Source organism: Trichechus manatus, unplaced genomic scaffold (assembly GCF_000243295.1).
Source record: "Trichechus manatus latirostris isolate Lorelei unplaced genomic scaffold, TriManLat1.0 scaffold00209, whole genome shotgun sequence".
NCBI lineage: Eukaryota > Metazoa > Chordata > Mammalia > Sirenia > Trichechidae > Trichechus > Trichechus manatus.
Window position 1 is genome coordinate 1,056,842 of NW_004444145.1, and position 21,566 is coordinate 1,078,407.

The window sequence follows — 21,566 nt, forward strand, 5'->3', positions numbered from 1 at the left end:
AAAATATACATAGCCAAAGTTACACCATTTCAAAAGTTTCTACATATACAATTCAGTGACATTGATTACATTCTTCCAGTTGTGCTACTATTCTCACTCTCCTCTTCCAAATTATTCCATCACCATTATCTTCAACTCACTGCCCCCTAGGCTTCCCATCAAACCTTTTGAGTTGCTGCTGTCAATTTGATCTCACATAGATAATTCTTTTTTTTTTTTTTGTACCTTAGATGAAGGTTTACAGAACAAATAGTTTCTCATTAAACAGTACATATACTGCCCTATGACAATGGTTAACAACTCCATGATATGTCAACACTGTCCCTTCTCCACCTTGGGTTCCCTGTCACCAGTTTTCTTGTCCTCTCCTGCCTTCTAGTGCTTTTCCCTGGACTGCTGTGCCTCATTAGTCCCGTTTTGTTTTATGGGGCTGTCCAGTCGCCTACTGAACTGTGAACCTTGGAAGTGGCTTCACCACTGAGCTAAAAGGGTGTCTGGGGCCATACTCTCTGGGTTTCTCCAGCTTGTCAGGCCAGTAAATCTGGTCTTTTTTTGTGAGTGAGAATTTTGTTCTACATCCTTCTCCAGCTCTGTCCAGGACCCTCTGTTGTGATCTCAGCTAAGACACCCTTTTAATTTGGAACTGAACCCACTCCTGGAGGTCACCTTTCAGCCAAATAATAGACTGGCCTATAAAATAAACAGTAACACCCATGAGGAATGTACTTCTTAGAACTATCAACTATACGTGACCAAAAGGGCAACATTTGCTCAAAAGCAAAGACTAGAAGGCAGGGAGGGGCATGGAAACAGGGAACCCAGGGTGGAAATGGGGAGAGTGCTGACATATTGCAGGGATTGCAGTCAACGTTACGGAACAATTTGTGTATGAATTGTTGAATGGGAAACTAATTTACTGTGTAAACTTTCACCTAAAGCACAATAAAAATATTTTTTAAAAAACAAATTTTATAATTTTAATTCAAAAGTATCAGTTATCTATATAGTAAGAGTTACCAAATAGCAGCTAAGTAGTTGTTAACTGTTCTATAGGAGAAAAGCAGCTGGTCTTGCCTCTCCATTTGGGGGATGGATTGGATTGCATGTTAGTTTTGGATCATACTGAATATATTTTTCCTTTCTCATTCTTTCAGATTCATCAGGATTTATTTTTGATTTACAGTCCAATATTGTGCTGGCCCAGGGAGGAACTTTTGAGAACATGAAAGAGAAGGTAGGTCTGGTTACTATGGATAGTAAGCTTGAGTGTCATTAGAGAGTTTAGGTACTAATAACAATCAGTGGCTATCACAAACTCATTAAGAAAGTGAAATTTTTAAGAACAAAACAGAATGCCACTATATATCAGAGAACAACTACTATGAGTGTTTTGAGGAATGAGAACTTCTTAAGTACAAACTTGATTTTCTTTATATATTTCCATATATATGTATGTATGTGTATATACGTATGTATACACACACATATATGTAGTATGTATGTATTTATATACATATATGTAAGTATATAGCTATCATTTGACAACCTTCTTTAAGGAACAATCTGGGTAAGATCCTGCCATTCACTTGAAAGAGGATTCTTATGTGCAGGAGACTTTAGATCAAGAAGAGAGATAGATCTTCTAAGTAATATCCTTTGGAAGAAAACCAGGTGTTTTTAGTCATATAGCCGTTAATGATTTCTATTGAGAAAAATGTAAAACAAAAGCTTTTCCGATGTGCTTTCTTTTATTAAAAAAAAAAGCCTGTTCATTCTGGAGTCATAGACATACGTGGGTTCAGTTATATAATACTTTCATATTTTAAATTACAGGAATCTTACCTTTATCCTTGAATCTTAAAGTCCATTTTTTAGTGCTAAGTGCTGAGTTTTTTGCTCATCTCAAAAATACTTACTACAGATTAGCCTTGTTTGAACTATAGACTGTACACCTTCCCACTTCTATGGTTTTAAACCTTATTGTTCAGTTAAGCCTGAAACAAAAAGAACATAGCGTAATAATGAAAGCAAGAGTATTAAAAAAATGTAAGTTCTAATACAGGCTGTGCTTATTACTTGGACAGGTTATGTTACCTTTCTTAACACTGTTTCTTTTATCTGTGAAAGGACTTCCTTTTTGAGTATTATGGCACCTAGATAACCTAAAAACATTCATAGTATAAGATATATAGAAATACCAAATGAAAGATAACATACATCATTTTAAATGCATAGCTGAACACAAGAAGCAAAGGAAATCCCCAGGGGCCAAAGATATAGTGGGAACTAAAAACTAGAGTGGTAAGCTTGAGCTAGGTAACCCTGAGTGTTTTGCTAGTCTCAGTAACAAATGGATTTTACTACACAGAGCCATGAAGCCCTGAGCTTGTCCTGAGTGAGGAATTGAAAATGAGATCTTACATAAGGTTGAGATCCTAAAAATATTTCACCACAGGAAAAGGATGAACTAGTATAAATGTTCCCACTGATTTTGAACACAATATTCTGACTGTACTTTTTTAAACCAAAAAAAAAAAAAAAACCCATGTTGAGTTGATTCTGACTCATAGCAACTATATAGGACAGAGTAGAACTGCCCCATAGGATTTCCAAGGAATGTCTGGTGAATTTGAACTGTCAACCTTTTGGTTAGTAGTCATAGCTTGCCATAGGTCTTAACCACTGCACCACCAGGGCGCCTTACCTGTTTAGAGGAATACATTTAAAGGCAAAAAGAATTGTAAATAAATCTTAAATTTTATTTATTGTTTTTATCATTAGTAGTAATATTGTATTATAATGTTGTTAGTAGTAATATTGTTTTATGAGTATTATAGAATAAAGAGGAGCCCTGGTGGTGCAGTGGTTAAATACTTGGTTGCTAACCAAAAGGTTGTCAGTTCAAACCCACCAGCTGCTCTGCAGGAGAAGGATGTGGTAGTCTCCTTCCATAAAGATATATAGCCTTGGAAACCCTATAGGGTAGTTCTGCTCTATCCTGTGGAGTTGCTGTGAGTCGGAATCAACTCAGTGACAATGGATTTTTATAGAATAAAGCAAATCAATAAATAATTTAATATTTTTAGGAACTAGAACTTTTGAAAATAGGTACATGTTTAAAATCAGAAAAGAAAAAGCCTTTTAATATTACATTTCAATTGGAAATGTCAGTATGAACTCATGATTTAAAAAAAAAAAAAATATCTTCTAGCTTTATCCACTGAAAGGCTTTATGGATTTAGAAACATGACTCTCCAGTAGCAATGAGCACACCTAGCTCCCAGATCTTGGTTTTTAACTACCACTTCCCATCGAAAAGAACAGGGCTTCTTGGAAACAGCCAATTTCACATTGTATGGTAAGACAAGTAATAAAAATTACAAGAATTGGAAAAAACTGCCATTATTTATAGACAGTACAATTATCTACATAGAAAATCCAAGAAAGCAACAAATTGTTAGAACTAATAAAAGTTTATCAAGGTTGCTGGATATAAGATTGATATACAAAATGAAAACAATATGCAATTATTGTAAGTTACTTTTTTTTTAATCTCAAAAAATGTATAATATCTTAGGAGTAAATCTAACAAAATTAGCGTATCTATTTTGAAGAACAATTTGGCAATATCTAATGAAGTTGTAGATGCTCTACTTTTCAGGAATTCTACTAGTGTTTATATAGTAGAGACATTGTCGTACTGTTCATGGAAGATGTCCACCAGATTTTTCTTTTATTGCTTACTATGTGATAAGCATTATTCTAAGCACTGAGGATTCAGCAGCAAATAACTCAAGAATGTTCATTATAGCATTGTTCATAAGAGTCAAAAATTAGAAACAATATAAGTGTCCATCAACAGAAGAATTAATAAATTGAGTATATTCATACAATGAAATACAATGTAGCAGTTAAAATAAATGAATAAGAGATGTGTCTATCAACATGGAAAAAAATCTTAAAAACAATGTTATGTGAAAAAAAGCAAATTGAAAATAGATTTGTACGTTATGATACTATTTATGTAATGCAAAACAATACTATATATTACTTAGAAACAGACATACATCATAAAATGCCAAAACACATATAGAAGTGATAATACAAAATTCAGGGTAGAAGTCTCTGAGGTGGAAAGGAGGGAAATGAGATTTATGAAGGGTTCATGGGACCTTCAATCACATCTTTTTTTTTTAAATTTCTTTAGCTAGGTGTTGTATAGTGGGTGTTAATTATATTTATGTTGAGTGTCTGGAATAGTTTATAATTTTACAAACTATCTCTTAATTACCTTTATAGTGCTGTTATACAATTAAATGATATAGAGTAAAAAAACCTTTTGAAAAATGCTGTACATAAATCTAAGTTGTTATTGTTAGTTCATTAGACTTTCCACCTTCTTTCTTTACAGTATGGTAAAAATGAGGAAGTACTGATGTTAAATTAATACCTGATACCTAAATTATACCATCCTTTCTTGAAATAAAATCTAATATATACCTTCTGTTTCTGGAAATGTTTAGCTTTTCTAAGTTTTCAAATTAATTTTTCATGTACTGTTATCACTCATCTGTTAATCATTTCTGGTGAGATGGTTGTATGTACTCTTACTGACACTGAAGAACGATACATACTGTTGGGAATGAAATGTCACTGTGTTATTCTCTGTAATAGACCTCAGCTGCCAAATGACCTAATGATGTTAGAATTAAATGACCCCATCATCTTTTCCAGATAAATGCAGTGAGAGCAATAGTTCCCAATAAGAGCAACAATGAAATCATCCTGGTCTTGCAGCACTTTGATAATTGTGTGGACAAAACAGTACAGGCATTCATGGAAGGTAATCCTAGCTCAGTTTTTTTTTGTAAGTTTGTATTTGTTCAAATAGAAGTTGTTTCAGACTTTTATAACATTCATTCAGCAATCCAGTGTTTCACAGATGTTATAGCAGACCCCATGATAATGTAACGCCATGGGATTTTTCTTATATAAGATACTTCTTTCAGCCGTAGAAGCAATTCATTCATAAGCTATATAGTACCTGGAATAAAAGACAAGAGAAAACTTCATCTTTCTACTCAAAATGTTCTCTAATAATATTTAAGAAGAAATCCTGTGGCTAGTGGTACCAGAAACTTGATTGGAATTGGGTTAGATAACAATTTAAGAGACTCTTAATGACAAAGCAGTGATTTAGTGGCCCAGCAGCAGATCACAAATGCAAGGACTCAGTATTCTTTTCTAGGAACTAATACCATTTAGCTTGGCTCTGGCAAGTGACTTAAATGTGAGTTTAAGTTTCTCTTATCTGACATACAGAAGAATAGTGGGCCTAGTCAAGCCTTCGGGTTTATAGAGTTGAGAAATGTTTTATGAACTTCTTTCCACATAACTTGTTTAAGGAAAACTTTACCTGTGGCCATTGCATCATTGAAGAGTGACATCAGATTAGGGCTCCTTGTTTACATTTTTCTGAATTTGCCAATATTAAATTGCAGAGTTTGAGGGAGTACAGTCCACACAGGACCACCCTCCATCTGACACCAGTTGGAAGTTTGGGAGTACCTAAGACCACCCTTAGGTTCAGTAATTCACTAAAAGGACTCACAGAAAGCTGTTATACTCATGGTTACAGTTTATTACAGTGAAAGGATACAGATTAAAGTCAGCCAAAGGAAGAAGCACATAGAGCAGAGTCCAGGAAAAGTCCCAGATGTTGAGCTTCCATTGTTCTCTCTCTGTGGAGTCATGGACATGTTACTTTCCTGGTATTGATGTATGACGGTATACCTGGAGTATTGCCAACCAGGAAGGTGCACCTGTGGCTTGGGTCCAGAGTTTTTATTGGGGCTTCATGGTTAACCGCTCACCTGGCTGACCTTTAGTCTCTAGCCCCACCAGAGGTAAAGTGTAGACTGCACAGCCCAAAGTCCCCATCATAAATCACATTGTTAGACTGTCCAGTGGCTAAGGTCCTCAGGTAAACAAAGGTAAGTTACTCTTCCTAAAGATCACTTCCCAGGAAGTGAGGGCAATGGCCAGACCTCTCTTTGGGTGAGGTTAATTCTTCCTATACAAGGGTAAACGGGTCCAAACACCATAAGGTTTTTCTTCATGTTCATCTACTTTCTTTATGATGTTAGTATTTGGCTCTCGGGCAGTGTAAGATGTGCAGCTCTTTCCAAAACAATATAGCCAAGGTAGTGTGTAATCTTCTGGAGGAGGGGATGGCACATTTGGGTGAAACCAGTCACCTTTTATTCATTCCAAGATGTATAAGTAAAAGAATCTTCAAAATAGCCAGACTACATTAGTCTCTTTTTGGAAGAGTTTGCTGAGGAAATTACATGGAATAGGGAGATCGGAATAGGAAGGTATTCCAAAAGGTAAGCATGATGTAATTAACTCCTTACATTAGCTCAGAGACTTGAACCTTTACATCTCCTCTTAGGAGCTTTGGAAATCCTCCAGCAGTTACAAAATGTAGAGACTAATTCCTTCTTGACTATGTGTGTGGTAGGAGAGAAAATCTGCAATTGATTTCTGTTACAGGTAGTGCCAGTGAAGTACTCAAAGAATGGACAGTAACAGGCAAGAAAAAGGTAAAAATGAATTAAGTTTAAAAGCATGATTTTGATATTTGTATTATAAAAAAAATTCAGGCTTTGCTAAAATATTTGAAAGAAATGATTTACATACACATCTTCAGATTAACGTTAAAAAATGCTCCTTCTGTAACATGGAAACACAGCTGTGTCTAACGTAAAGTGCCACACAGTCTTTTCCATGTGATTTAAGGCAGGTACAGAATGACTTTGCCATGGTGCAGTTGCTGAGGGCATATTAATATTAGGCAGGAGTGAAACAAGAGAACATGTCAAGGAAAGGAGAGCTCCTCTAGAGGAAGTTACCTCGTCCACTGGTTTTCAATGATATTCATATCACAGATCTGTTAAAACACTTCAGACTTTAGTTCAGACATCTGTTCTGTTCTTTATTCACTGTGTTGTAGTTCCTGATATTCACTGTGTTGTAGTTCCTGATATTGATGAGCTTTGACTTAAAGCCTAAAGGGGGGCTTTGCTGCTCTATAGCTGTCAGGTACCTTGTGGAGTGGTCTGATGTTCCAGTTCAAGGAGGTAGAAGGCACTTGGTCTTGGAGTCAGTGAGAACTGTGTTTATATCCTGTTCCTCTACTTTCTGGCTCTGTGAGCCTGGAGTATTGTTTAACCATAGTATACCTTAATTTGCTCATCTCTAAAATAGGAAAATAATACTAACAAATACAAGTACAGTGTCTAACATATTAGTTCTCATTCCCTTTTTATCCATTTAAAACCAACATTCTTTCCCCAAAGGATACTAGCTAGTCTCAGAATGTTTCCCACAGCTCTATACCCTAAATCTAGCCCCTTTAGGAAATGCTAAAAGTATGGATTTTAATCAGGTTTCTCTGTGAAATATATTACTGTGTACATCTGTTTAAGGTGTCCTTTTCCTATATTATCAGTGCTGGAGTGCAGGAATGCTTTCTCAATGACTCTAAATTACTTCATTAGGAGTTCTGTCAGGTCTTGATCAAACCAGGCTTTGCCTCAGTGGTCTTTGAGAATTTTTTCCAAGAAGGACCTAATACTACTACAGATTCCCCTGAAGCTCTTGTACCTGTAACTTTGAATATTTGCTTAACTTCTTCCTGCTGCGTTTACCTTAACACAGATAGTTGTATGTGCTCTGGAGAACACCAGTTTCTTAATTTATTGGCCCAGAATTGTAAGTTATTAGTGATCTCAGATATGCATAAAGGTAGAAAAGTATGTGTTTTGGAGACTCACAAATTTCTTAAAATTTGGAGAAAGAAAAATAGCTTCAGTTTGGCAATCCTAAATGCCTAAATCTAGTCCAGTTAGCTGTCAAGATTAGTCCATTAAGATGTGACTACGAGCAGTTACTGGGGTCGTTGTTACATTCATGGGAGAGTGATATGAAATCTTAGCTTTTTCACCCAGAAGAAGGTATTTAAGAGAAAGAAAAATGAGCTATGTGATTGTATCTAGAGTGTGGTCCTGCTGGAGGGGCCACAGAAGGGCCTGAGGAAAAACTGATACACTCATATCAGTCTAACCTAAGAAATAAAATTAATCATTACCAATAAAGCTGTGGGTTTATTTTAATTTTACTGTTTGTGTAGATAATACATTCACATGGTTGAAAATTCAAAAGGTACAAAAGTTAATGCACTGAAATATCTTTATCCCACCCCTCTTCCCCAGCTATTTGGTTCCCTACTCCAGAGGCAGATGGTATTACCAATTTCTTACATCTCTTCCAGGACATTATATGCATATATAAGCAAATGTGAATATATCTATTCTCCTCTTTGCCTTCTCTTTTTTTCATGTAATATATCTTGGAGCTTATTCAACATCAGTATATAAAGAGCTTTCCTGTTGTTTTTTATGGGTGTATAGTTATCCTACTGTTTGGATATATCATAACTTGTTTAACCCTGTTGATCAGCATTTGAGCTTTTTCCAGTCCTTTGCTATTATTAACAATATTGCAGTGAATAACCTTGTATATATATCATTTTACACGTATGTTAGTATCACTGTAGAATAAATTCTTAGAAGTAGAATTATTGGTCAAAGGGTATGTGCATTTGTAATTTTGCTAAGTGTTAATAGATTGCCATAAAGAGTACTTTTCAGGGTTTCTATGGCTCATATGGAAACCCTGGTTGCATAATAGTTAAGAGCTATGGCTGCTAACCAAAAGGTCAGCAGTTCAAATTCACCAGGCGCTCCTTGGAAACCCTATGGGGCGTTCTACTCTGTCCTGTAGGGTTGCTATGAGTCAGAATCGACTCAGCAGCAGTGGGTTTTTGGTTTTATAAGAGTACCGGTTTACACCCCCACCAGCAATATATGAGAATGCCTGTTTCCCTGCACGCTCGACCTAACAGTGCTATCAGACTTTTTGACCTTTGCTGATCTAATACTGATATTGCAGTACAGTTTTAATTTATAGGTCTCTTATTAGACTAAGGTTGTACTTCATTCCATATGTTTATATTCTGTACCATCTTTCTATTGGCTTATTGTTTTGTTTTTTGTTAGTGATCTGTATATATTTAGCTCTTTGAAAATAAGTCGCACTTTTTTTTTTTTACATTTTGTCATTTATCTTTTGATTTTGCTGATGGTAGTTTCTGCCAGGCAGGCATTTTTTATGTGTTTGAATTTATCTAAAGTATAAGGTTTTGACACGTAGTTATTTCAGGTAGTAGTTCAAAATATACAAAAATGTATTCAGTTTCTGGAAGAGCATACAAGAAATCAGTAAATTGGTTGTTTTGAGTGTCTAGAGTTTACCTCTCTGGGTTGTTGGGGATCTTCTTTTTTCTTTTCAAATTTTAATAACCTTAGAACAAAAAGAAGAAAAGCAAACCAAAACCTGCAGCAGAAGCAAGTAACAGTATCCCAGATTCCAGTAAATTGGCTTCCATTCAAGAGGAACAATCTGCACCTTCCTCAGAGAAAGGTGGTATTAATGGTTACCACGTCAATGGTGCCATCAATGATACTGAGTCTGTGGACTCATTCAGTGAAGGCTTGGAGACACTTTCAGTAGATGCCAGAGAACTGGAGGATCCTGAGCCTGCCACACCAGATATCCAGACACTGGATAGAACAGGTAAGTTTATTAACAGATTTTTTAAAAGTTGCATTCAGTTGAAAAATACAGGGGCCTCCTAGGTGAGAAAGCAATCAGTAAATTAAATCTAGTTGGTCTTTTATGTTTTTGGTTTTTGTTACTTCTGAAAAGAGTCACATTTTGCTAGAAAAATAAAATTCTCATTCCATCATCTCATATTTTAACTTTAGTCTAAATCAGTCTTGTGGAAATCTTCTGACTTAATAAAACAGAAGTACCTTTTTAGATTTTTTTTTAATTTAGTATTTTTTAAATTTTATTTGGTTATTGTTGTTGAGAAGATACTCAACAAAACATACACCAATTCATCCGTTTCTACATGTACAATTTAGTGACATTGATTACATTTGAGTTATGCAACAATTCTCACCCTCCTTTTCTGAATTGTTCTTTCCCCATTAACATAAACTCACTGCTCTCTAAGGTTCCTATCTAATCTTTCCAGTTGCTCTTGTCACTTTGATCCTGTATAGATAGTTCTTAAAAGAGCATAATGCTCAAGGCAGACATTTTTTACTAGTTAAGCTAAACTATTGTTTGGTTTTAATAAGACTTCAGGGGATGTTTTTGGTTTCAGATTTAAAGATTATCTCAGGGCAGTAGTTTCAGGGGTCCATCCAGCCCCCATGGCTTCAGAAAATCTGGATTCCATGAGAATTTGAAATTCTGTTCTGCATTTTCCCCCATTTGATCAGGATTCTTCCGTAGAATCTTTTTTTTTTTTTTTTTGGCATTTAAAGATTTTTTTTATTTTAATTTTTTCTGTAGAATGTTTGATCAAAGTGTTCAGTAATGGTAGCTGGGCACCATCCAGTTCTTCTGGTCTCATGGCAAAGGAGGCAGTTGTTCATGGAGGCGATTAGCTGCATATTCCATATCCTCCCCCTATTCCTGATACTGCTTCTTCCTCTGTTGCTCCAGGTGAATAGATACCAATTATTGTGCCTTGAATGGACGTTTGCAAGCTTTTAAGATGCCAGGCACTATGCAGTGAACTAGGAGGTAGAACAGAAGCACTAAACACGTTATTAGGCCAATTAACTTGAATGTCCCGTGAGATCATGACCCTAAACCTCCAAACCAAGGAACCAAATCCTGTGAGGTGTTTGATTGTACATAAGCAGCCTCAGCAGCTACTCTTTTTTTGGTTGTTATTGTAAATGTATCTATCACACAACTTTTGCCAGTTCAGCTTTTTACAGGCGTGCAACTTGACAGCAATTACAAAAATCAGCTGTGCCATGCTACCCTTAATCAGTGTGATTTTTCCATCACTGTTAACCCCTCTCTTGCCCCTAGTAACCACTGATTAACTTTGATCTCTGTACATATGCCTGTTCTTGTCTTTTTATATAAGTGAGGTCATACAATACTTGTCCTTTTGTAATTGACTTATTTCATCAGCATAATGTCTTCAAGCTCCATCCATATTGTAGCATGTATCAAGACGTCATTTCTTCTACTGGCTGAGTAGTATTCCATTGTGTGTATGTACCACGTTTTGTTATCCATTCATCCGTTGATGAGCATTTAGGTTGTTTCCACCTTTTGGCTATTGTGAATAGTACTGCAGTGAACATTGGTGTCCAAGTCTCTGTTTGAGTCACTACTTTCAAGTCTTTTGGGTATATACCTAGGAGTGGAGTTGCTGGTTCATATGGTAGTTCTATTTTTAGTTTTTTAAGTAACTGATACTATTTTCCACAATGGCTATTCCATTTTGCTTTCCCACAAACAATGGATAAGGGTTCCAATTTCCTCACATCCTTGCCAAAATTTGTTATTTTCTGGAGGTTTTTTGTTTGTTTGTTTGTTTTATCTTAGCCATCCTAGTGGGAATGAAATGTTATCTAGTTGTGGTTTTGATTTGCATCTCTCTGACGGCCAGTGACATTGAGCATCTTTTCATGTGTTTGGTGGTCATTGCAACATGACCTCTTTGATCAAATGTCTATTCAAGACCTTTGTCCATTTTATAATTGGGTTATTTGTCTTTTTGTTGTTAAGTGGTCAAAGTTTTATGTTTATTTTGGTTATTAGATTCTTATCGGATATATGGTTTCTGAAGATATTCTCTCAGTTGGTAGCTTGTCTTTTCACTTTTTTGGTAAAGTGTTTTGATGAACAAAAGTGTTTAATTTTTATGAGGTCTCATTTATTTGTTTTATCTTTTGCTGTTTGTGCTGTTATTATATTAGATAATCCATTGTTAAGAGCTAGGCCCAAAAGCATTATCCCTGCATTTTCTTCTAAGAATTGTATAGTTTTAGTTTGCACATTTAGGTCCTTAATCCATTTTGAATTTGTTTTATGTAGGGCGTAAGGCATGGATCCTGTTTCATTTTTCTGCATGTGGAAATCCAGTTTTTCCAACACCATATATTGAAGAGACTCTTCTTTCCCCATCGAATGGACTTAGTACCCTTGTCAAAGATGTGTGGGTTTATTTCTGAATTCTCATTTGTATTCCATTGGTTACCTTAGTATTTATATACTACAGAATATGAAGTTAAGATGTTTAAAAAAAATTGTAAACTTATTGGGAAGGAGGAGGATGATGATATTGATATTATTATTCTAAGACCCAACACAGTGAGGAATTATATAATAATAACTATAACCTGGGTTGCATGAGAACTAAACCTTTGGTTTTTATAGTCCCACGTTTGTTTTCTAGTAAAAAGTTAGGATTAGTGTTAGTTCTAAATCCAAGTATCTTGTACATTTTTTTGGTTTGTTTTATTAACCGTTTTGTTGAGGACTAGGAAGATAATGGAATGTCTCTTTTTAAAAATAGTTTTATGAATTACGTATTTGTTAATCTAATTCTCCTTGCCCTGTTGCTGCTGCATTTAGAAATATAATGCCAATTTAAGAGTTAGGCTGTACTTTTTAGATGTTATTTTATTGATCCGTTCATAAATCTTAGAGACTTAGGCTTAGAGAAAAATATTACACCTATATTGATTGCAAACAAACCAATGATAGCCATGGATTCCATCTTTTTTTTTTTTTTTTTTGAGCTAGCTTTCCTCTCATATCCTAATTCTTTGTCCTTTCTATTCCTTAAAGCTTTTAAAAACTTCTTTTCCTGTGAGGGTAGAATTCTCTTTTCCTCAGCATAACTTAGGGAAGTTAGCCCAAATTGGTGATGTTGACTCTCTTCACTTCCTTGTACCAGAGCAGTGGAGAATGAGCTAGCCTGTTTAGAGATGGGTTAACATAGACTCCTGTTCCTTGCTTTCTTGTTGCCTGCTTAGGGCCAACTAAGCCAGAAGCTGCTGATAGCCACACCCAGGTGATTCCAATCCTTGTTTTGTTTTGTCAGGTGATTTTTTTTAACAGCAATTGAAGAGGCATGATTTTGCCAAGAACATTTTTACCTGTTTTCTTTGTGTATTCGTAAAACTGCTTGATTGATTTACCCTTAAATTGTGCTCTAAAATACGGTCCTGTCTTTGGCAGGATCCACGCTGGAGAACGGGATCTCAGATTTTGAGCCTAAGTCTTTGGCTATGCACTCTACTCAGAATTCTCAGCAATCCAGGAATGCTGCCAAATCTCTCTCAAGACCCACCACAGGAGCTCAGTTTTCAAATCTGGGGATGGAAGATGTTCCACTCTCCTCCACTAACAAAAAGCTAGGTAAGTCAGAGGCCCACTCCTGAGAGAAAACTAAAAATCTGTGTTTTAGCCAAAGAAGGCAAATAATCTCTGTTACCATAGATAAGGTTTCCAAAAGGCAGTAGGTAATACTTTATCTGTTTTCTAGGTAGCGACTACCCAGTTCGGGAGTCTGACAGCAGTTTAGATGCTGTGCAGTCTTGTTAGAGTGACAGGGATCCTTTCTGTGAGTTAAAGTCAAAATCTGTCAGGATGACTTATCTGCTAACATTAATCTGTTTCCTTTATTTGCTTTACTGCAGCACTTCTATGCTGTTTCCTTCATTTTTATTTCCTGATTGACTCAATAGTAAAAAACCCTGCCATCTTTGACATGACATTTTAAAGAAATATTTTCACTCCTCTTCACAGTTTTATGCTCTTAACTGACATCTGGCAGACTCTAGCTTTAAACTAGATTATTTTCTCTGAAGTAATTACTTAGTATTGACTAGTGGTAGCTCTTTGCCTTTTTTAAAAAATGAATTTAAATAAACAGCCAATAATTAAACAGGGGTAACAGCCCCTCTGAGTATTGTATATCTAAGCATGGTGGTCCACTACGCTGAATAAATGAAATATAGAAATGTAAAGGACACTTGTAATGTGTAGCTCCTTACTGAGTCATTAATTCCACATGTGTAAACTTTCCTTTCGTTAGCAAGACTTTTTTACTATTCTAACATAACTCTCAGCTTGTTCCATATTGGTAAACCTATGCTGCTTAATTTCTGGTTTTAATGGAATTTTCCTCAATTATTAGGAACACAATAATGGGAGAGACTGGGGGGTGGGGAGGGAGGGTGAGGGTTATTCACTAACTAGATAGTAGATACGAATCATCTTAGGTGAAGGGAAGGACAGCACACGCTACAGGGGAAGTCAGCACAACTGGATTAAACCAAAGCTAAGAAGTTTCCTGAATTCAATCAAATACTTTGAGAGACAGTAGCAGGGTTAGGGGTCTGGGGACCACGCTTTCAGGGGACATCTAGGTCAATTGGCATAACAAAGCTTATTAAGAAAATGTTCTGCATCCTACTTTGGTGAGTGGCGTCTGGGGTCTTAAAACCTTGCAACTGGCCGTCTAAGATGCATCAATTGGTCCCAACCACTTGGAGTAAAGGAGAATGAAGAACACCAAAGACACAAGTAAAGTATTAGCCCAAGAGACAGAATGGGCCACATAAACCAGAGACTTCATCAGCCTGAGATTAGAAGAACTAGATGGTACCCAGCTACCACCAGTGAACGTCCTGACAGGGAACACAACAGAGTCCCTGATGGAGCAGGAGAAAGATGGGGTGCAGAACTCAAATTCTAGTAAGAAGACTAGACTTAATGGTCTGACTGAGACTGGAGGTGCCCTGGAAAGCATGGCCCCTGGACTCTCTTATCAGCCCAGAATTAAACAATTTCTGAGGCCAACTCTTCAGACAGGAATTGGACTGGACTGTGGGACATAAAGTGATACTCGTGAAGAGTGTGCCTCTTAGTCAGGTAGATACAAGAGACCAGAGGGGCAGCTTCTGTCCAGAGGTTAGATGGGAAGGCAGAGAGGGTTAGGAGCTGGTTGAGTGGTCATGGGGAATTGGGCGGAAAGGAGGAGTGTGCCGTCGCAGAATGGTGCCGTCGCAGTGTATGTATAAAAATTCTGTATGGGAGACTAACTTGAAATGTAAACTTCATTTAATTACAACAATTAAAAAAAAAAAAATTTGATTAAAACTAAAAAATAATAATAATAATGGAGAGACTGTGCTATACCTACTTTGTTTCTTATTTCAGAATATTCAGTCAACCAGAAATAAAGAGGGGTATGTAGGCATAAAGGAGCCCCAGTGGCGCAATGGTTAAGTGCTTGGCTGCTAATTGAAAGGTTGGTGGTTAGAACCCACCAGCCACTCCACTGGAGAAGAGACCTGGCAATCTGCTCCCATACTATTACAGCCCAAGACACCCTACGGGGCAGTTATACTCTGTCATATGGGGGCTCTATGAGTTGGAAATTGACTCAAAAGCATACAACAACAACATGTAGGTATAAGGCTGGAAGGCTTTTAGGTAGACTGTAAGAGAAATCAAGTTGAGATGAATTTTAATAAATTGAAAATCTCAGTGTTGGCCAATTATAAACATTTTAGACCCATGATTCCTACTATATATAACTTTAACATTGGTTAATATAGAAAAGTTAGTAGAACTCTTGGAAATTGGTTAAAATGTTTTAGGTAGGTAAATGTATTTCATCTTATTCTGCAAAGCTGTGTTACCCACATACAGTGCTTCAAATAGTACTATAGAGAGAGAACTTTATCAATTTTGCAGTACACATGAGGCAAATTATACTCTATTAAATCCTGTCGTTTAGGGAGTTTTGAAAATTTGGTAGCTGTTCAAATTGGGTTTTCTAGGTGTTTTCACTGTGCGTTTATTTCATTTTAGATGGTTTCTAAAATGGCTATCTTCAAGTTCTCTAATTTTTCTTTTTTTTTTTTTTTACAGTGTCTAATCTGCTGTTAATCAGTCCTATTCAGTGTGTCTTTCATTTCAGACACTGGTTTTTTTCATCTTTAGAAATTTGATTTGGGTCTTTTAAAAATATCTTCCATGTGTCTCCTTAAAATGTTCATGCTTTCCCTTAGCTTCATGAATGTATATGGTATCTGATTACAATAACTGTTCTAGTACCCTTATCTACTTAGTTCTATCATCTGAGTCTGTTTCCATTGATTGATTTTTCTCTTCATTATGTATCATATTTTCCTGTTCCTTTCTATGCCTGGTAATTTTTTATTGGCTATCAGACATTGTGAATTTTGCTTCATTTGTTGCTAGATATTTTTGTATTTCTTTAAATATCCTTGTGCTTTGTTCTGGGACTCAATTAAATTACTTGGAGGCTTGCTTTTAAGCTTTGTTAGGTGGGCCTAGGGCACCCTTTAGTCTAGCACTAATTTGCTTTATTACTGAGACAATACCTTTCCAAGTACTCTACCTGGTGCTCCATGTATTGCAAGGTTTTTCTACTCTGGCTGGTGTGAATATGAACTATTCGAAGCCTGGGTGAGCTCTGGGAATTGTCCCGCCTGCTCCTTTCCATGTCTTTTTCCCTGTTGTGGATAGTTTCCTCACATGCATACACTGATCAATATTCCGAATCCTCTACAGATCATTGGAATGCACTCTCTGTGGAACTCTCTCATCTTTATTTAGTTTTTTCCTTTCCAGTACTCTGCCCTGAGAATTCTAGCCACCTTGACCTCCCTGAATTCTCAACTCTGTCCTCTCAATTCAGGGAGACCTCTAGGCTCAGTTTGTGATTTCTCCTCCCTGTGTTACTCTCTCCAGGCAGTAAGTTGGGGCAACCATAGGCCTCACTTCATTTGCTTCCTTTTTCTCAGGGAAAAAGCACCGCCTGTTGCATATTGTCTGAAAACCATTGTTTTGTATGTTTTGTCCATTTTTTTGGTTTTTTATTTGTTTGCTTTTGTTTTTTTAGTTTAAGACAAGAGAATAAATCTTGTTCCTATTACTCCATCTTGGCCAGAATACTTTTTTTTTCTTTTTTTTTTAATCTTTGAAAACATCGGGTTTTTTTGTTGCAGGGATAGGGGATAGCCATTTAGGAAACATTCTTAGTCCACAAGACATTTGTTACTTTTCATGCTTAGACGTTCAAATCCAATTTTCAAGTTACTTATGCTCCTTTTTCTATTAATCTTTGGGGTTTTTTCCAAGGTTCCAATATTGAAAAATCTGTAAAAGATCTCCAGCGCTGCACAGTGTCTCTTGCACGATATCGAGTTGTAGTTAAAGAAGAGATGGATGCTTCTATTAAGAAAATGAAACAAGCTTTTGCTGAATTGCAGAGCTGGTAAGTTAAGTTGCATTTGATATCAGTAGCACAGAAATGCTCATTTATAAAGATACTTGGTCATTCAGCAAGTTCTTTAATTCTTAGTTCGTAAGTACTCTGCATAGTGAAGGGAAGCTTAAAAATACTCCAGTATATTTAGCTTTCTCTTCATTCTATTTCTTCTGGTCACAGTATGGGGATGGGTGGTACAGAGAACTCACAAGTCTCTAGAAATGGGCCTGTGGTTAATATCATTTGGAAAGGGACAAATAATTACAGAAAAGATTATGCACCCTCACGTTAGAGTCTAATAAACCAGGAGTCTGTAAGAAATGACATGCTACTTTTGAACAAAATTATAAAGTAGAAAATATCTGTCTTTGTTTTTCTGCCACCTTTTATTCTTGTTTATGTAGCCCACCCCAATGACCTGTTCTATGCCCTATTATTAAACATTGATTTAATTTTGCATTTCTTAAACTGTCTCCTATAAAATACTTATTTCTTAAAATATATTAATACGTATTCTTTGGAAGAAATGAGGGTTCGGTAGTTAAAGAGGTTTGAAAATACTTTTTAAATTTTTGCCACAGAACTTCCAGTGCCTTTTTAATGTTAATATACATTTTGAATCTCTAAGAGGGACCTATACTATGCTGTTCCTCAAATATATTTGATTATGGAATTTTTTTTTTTTTTTTTTTTTTTTGAGAAATAGATTCTAATACTTCCTAGAACACCAAAGCTGTTTTAACTAATAGATATTAAGGTGTTAACTGGTATTTAAACCATCACTTCTTTCAGGGAGGTTGTCTTAGTCATCTAGTGCTGCTGTAACAGAAATACCACAAGTGGATGGCTTTAACAAAGATAAGTTTATTCTCTCATAGTCCAGTAGGCTATAAGTCCAAATTTGGGGTGTCAGCTCCAGGAGAAGGCTTTCTCTCTCTGTCAGCTCTGGAGGAAGGTCCTTGTGATGCATCAGCACAGGAACCTCAGGTCCAAAGGATGCACTCTGCTCCCGGCACTGCTTTCTTGGTGGTGTGAGGTTCCCATGTGTCTCTGCTTGCTTCTCTCTTTTATATCTCAAAAGAGACTGGCTTAAGACACTATCCAGTCCCATAGACCTCATCAGTATAACCTCTTCATAGTGATAGAGTTTACAACACATAAGGAAATCACATATAACCTCATCATAGTGATAGAGTTTACAACACATAAGGAAATCACATTAGATTACAAAATGGTACACAGTCATACAATACTGGAAATCATGACCTACACATTTTTTGGGAGACATAATTCAACCCATGACAGAAGTGTTTGTATTTCATAAGGGAGTTTTTTGAAAATGGAATAGCCTTAAAGACCAAAGTAACTAAAATGATGAGAAGACAAGCATCGAGGTTGATGTTTGGGGATTTAGGACTGTCCACTCTGCTTATTTGTAAAACCTGCCTGCATCTGAAATAAGAGAGGAAGTATCCGGCCCTCAGACACCCTTTTAGCTCAGTAGTGAAGTCACTCCCAAAGTTCATCGTTCAGCCAGGGATTGGACAGCCCCATAAAACAAAACGGGACTAATGAGGCACAGCAGTCCAGGGACAAGGACTAAAGTCAGGAGGGGACAGGAAAGCTGGTGATAAGGGAACCCAAGGTTGAGTAAGGACAGTGTTGACATATCATGGAGTTGTTAACCATTGTCATAGGGCAATATATGTACTAATTTTAATGAGAAACTATTTTGTTCTGTAAACCTTCATCTGAAGTACTACAACAACAACAAAAAAGAATTATCTATGTGAGATCAAATTGGCAACAGCAACTCGAAAGGTTTGATGGGAAGCCTAGGGGACAGTGAGTTGAAGACAATTGTGATGGAATAATTTGGAAGAAGATAGAATAGCAGCACAGCTTGAAGAACGTAATTGATGTCACTGAATTGTATGTGTAGAAATTTTCGAAATGGTGTATCTGTGGCTATGCATATTTTCACCAAAAAAAAAGGTTGAGAAGGGAGAGTATTGACATGTCATGGGGTCATTAACCAATGTCATAAAACTATATGTGTACTGACTGTTTAATGAGAAACTATATGTTCTGAAACCTTCACCTAAAGTACAATAAAAAAAAATTTAATTAAAAAAAAAAAAAGAGGAAGTATCCAGGAGTAGAGAGAACCTACACCACTCTTCCTTCCAACCATCCGTTTTCTTGCCTGTCTATGGACTGTTCCCTTACGCCATACTCTGTGTCTGTGTCCACAAACTTAGTCTAGCAGCAGACGAGAGATAGAGGGGAGTGTGAATAGCCTCAGTTCTCTTATTCTCTGGAATTTAAGAGAGAGTGAATTAATGAAGATATAGAATAATGCCTCTAAAAAGTTGCTGACCCCTGCCTTTATAATCTGCAAAGCATAGAAGATCCAGTAAATCATGATAACCAAGAAGTGCTTTTAGGGTAGATAATTCATCTAGTAGTCTACCCATACCTTGTCCCAAATTCCAGGTTCCACCTTTCAGGTTTTATAACTAGAAACTTAATGTCAAGTTTTCTGAGTTTTCCTACACACGTTATTTCAGCCAGATTACTTATTGTCTCAAAATTTAGCATTCATATTTCTTCTTCTATATATTTGCTAATCCCATTTTCCCAGCCTGATAAACTCTCCTATACCTCTATACTTATCTAAGTCTAACCAGTTCTCCAAAATTCACCTTAAACTAAGCTCTAACTTCTCCTGGAAATTTTTCTAAAAAAGTGATTTCTTCTGTTTCTGAACCTCTGGGGGGAAGCATCATGCCCTTTAGCCTGGAATATTATCATAGCAGACATTGTTGATGTATTTGGAAAGAATGAAGATCTAAGTGTAGGTCGGCACAACTTTGCCTTGGTATAAGCCTCTGGCTTCATGATTGTTCAGTTTACTGATTACTTAGCCACAGGATCTGATTCCATTCAGAACCAGCTTGAACCAGGAAACACAGTTCCGTGATCGAGATTTGTGAGTTCCTGCTGACTTGGAACCCAGCCGGGGGAGCCTCCTTTTTAATAAATGACAAATGAAATGGTTTCCTGCCTGGGAAACTGTGTATTTAGGATTGATTAGCAGGCATAGCAACCAGGTCAATTTAACCTGAGGAAGGAGATTACTTGCCCTTTCCTGCTGGTGTAAAGCCCTTCTCTCTGGCCGATTTGGTTTTTAAACCACCTTATTTCAATACCCCTTGTAGTTGCTACTTCAAGACATAATTGGCAGGTGAGCTAACTCCATTTAGCACCAAACCAGGGTTAATGTCATTTAGGAAGCCATTTTTCTATTGGCTGTAGTGTACAAAAAAAGCAGAGGGTTCCAGAAGATTTGCAGCAGTAAGATTACATTATCCCTGGCATAGGGCACTGGGGGAATTAAACAGATCACTGCTTTCACTTTGATGCCAAATGAAAGTTGACATATACCTGCGGAAGGTGAAATCAGAAGACTTCCAATACTATATAAAACTTAAAATCTGTTCTCACTGGTGATTCAGTAATAATCATCTCTATACCCAAGTTAACTTTTATTATTAATAAAATTTGTCTGACTTACATTGTTGGAGTTGTTGGTTGACTTAAGTTTAAGGCTTTATAGGAGCATGCTATGGAGCGGAACATGAAGCTGGAGTATATGAACTACTTTAGAAGGTTGTCCTATAATATGCTGGTGAGAAACGTCAGCAGGCTACACACTTAGTTTTCCTTTTAAATAAATAGAAATAAAAATCATTTAATTCTACCATCTTTACATGTAATTTTTATTTTCTGTATTCCCTTCTATCCCTTATCTATATGCATATGTGTTCTTTAATAGTTATAATCATAGAGAAAGTGTAATTTTGTAATATGTTTTTTTCACTTAAAATTATCTTTGATTTATATCTGTGTAACTACCTATACTGTGTTAGTGTGTGTATAGATTTAAGAATTTCTAGACAATTCAGAATGGATAATGATTTATCAGAGATAATGTGAAGGCATATTACTAGATACATATTTTGCTGAAACTAAGAAATCAAGATGAGTGTAGAAATTAATAATAATTATTGCCATTTATTGAGCTTTTATTGTATATAAGAAGCTTTTATGTACAGTGTCTCTAATATGTATAATAATATCACTTGTGTTATGCTCACATTATAGATGAGGAAAAATGGGCACAGAAAAAAATCATTTGCCCCAAGTCGTACCAGGTGTTAAATGACATTGTTCCATTGTACCATGCTCCCATTTTCTGTGTCTTACCAGGTGTCTCTTTTTGCCTTCATTCTTCAATCCTTACCTTCCT

The 21,566-nt window shown here is 36.3% G+C and overlaps 1 protein-coding gene across 2 annotated transcripts in view; it reads left to right on the plus strand.

Moving 5' to 3' along the window:
- SPATS2 (spermatogenesis associated serine rich 2) overlaps positions 1 to 21,566 on the plus strand; it is a 139,788-nt gene that overhangs the window by 102,745 nt on the left and 15,477 nt on the right. For both annotated transcript variants that reach the window (XM_004388296.2, XM_023742383.1), the window contains exons 3-8: positions 1,155 to 1,234; positions 4,735 to 4,843; positions 6,556 to 6,605; positions 9,432 to 9,699; positions 13,186 to 13,365; positions 17,125 to 17,260. In XM_004388296.2, the coding sequence (XP_004388353.1) occupies positions 1,155 to 1,234; positions 4,735 to 4,843; positions 6,556 to 6,605; positions 9,432 to 9,699; positions 13,186 to 13,365; positions 17,125 to 17,260 (823 nt within the window). The remainder of the gene's footprint in view (positions 1 to 1,154; positions 1,235 to 4,734; positions 4,844 to 6,555; positions 6,606 to 9,431; positions 9,700 to 13,185; positions 13,366 to 17,124; positions 17,261 to 21,566) is intronic.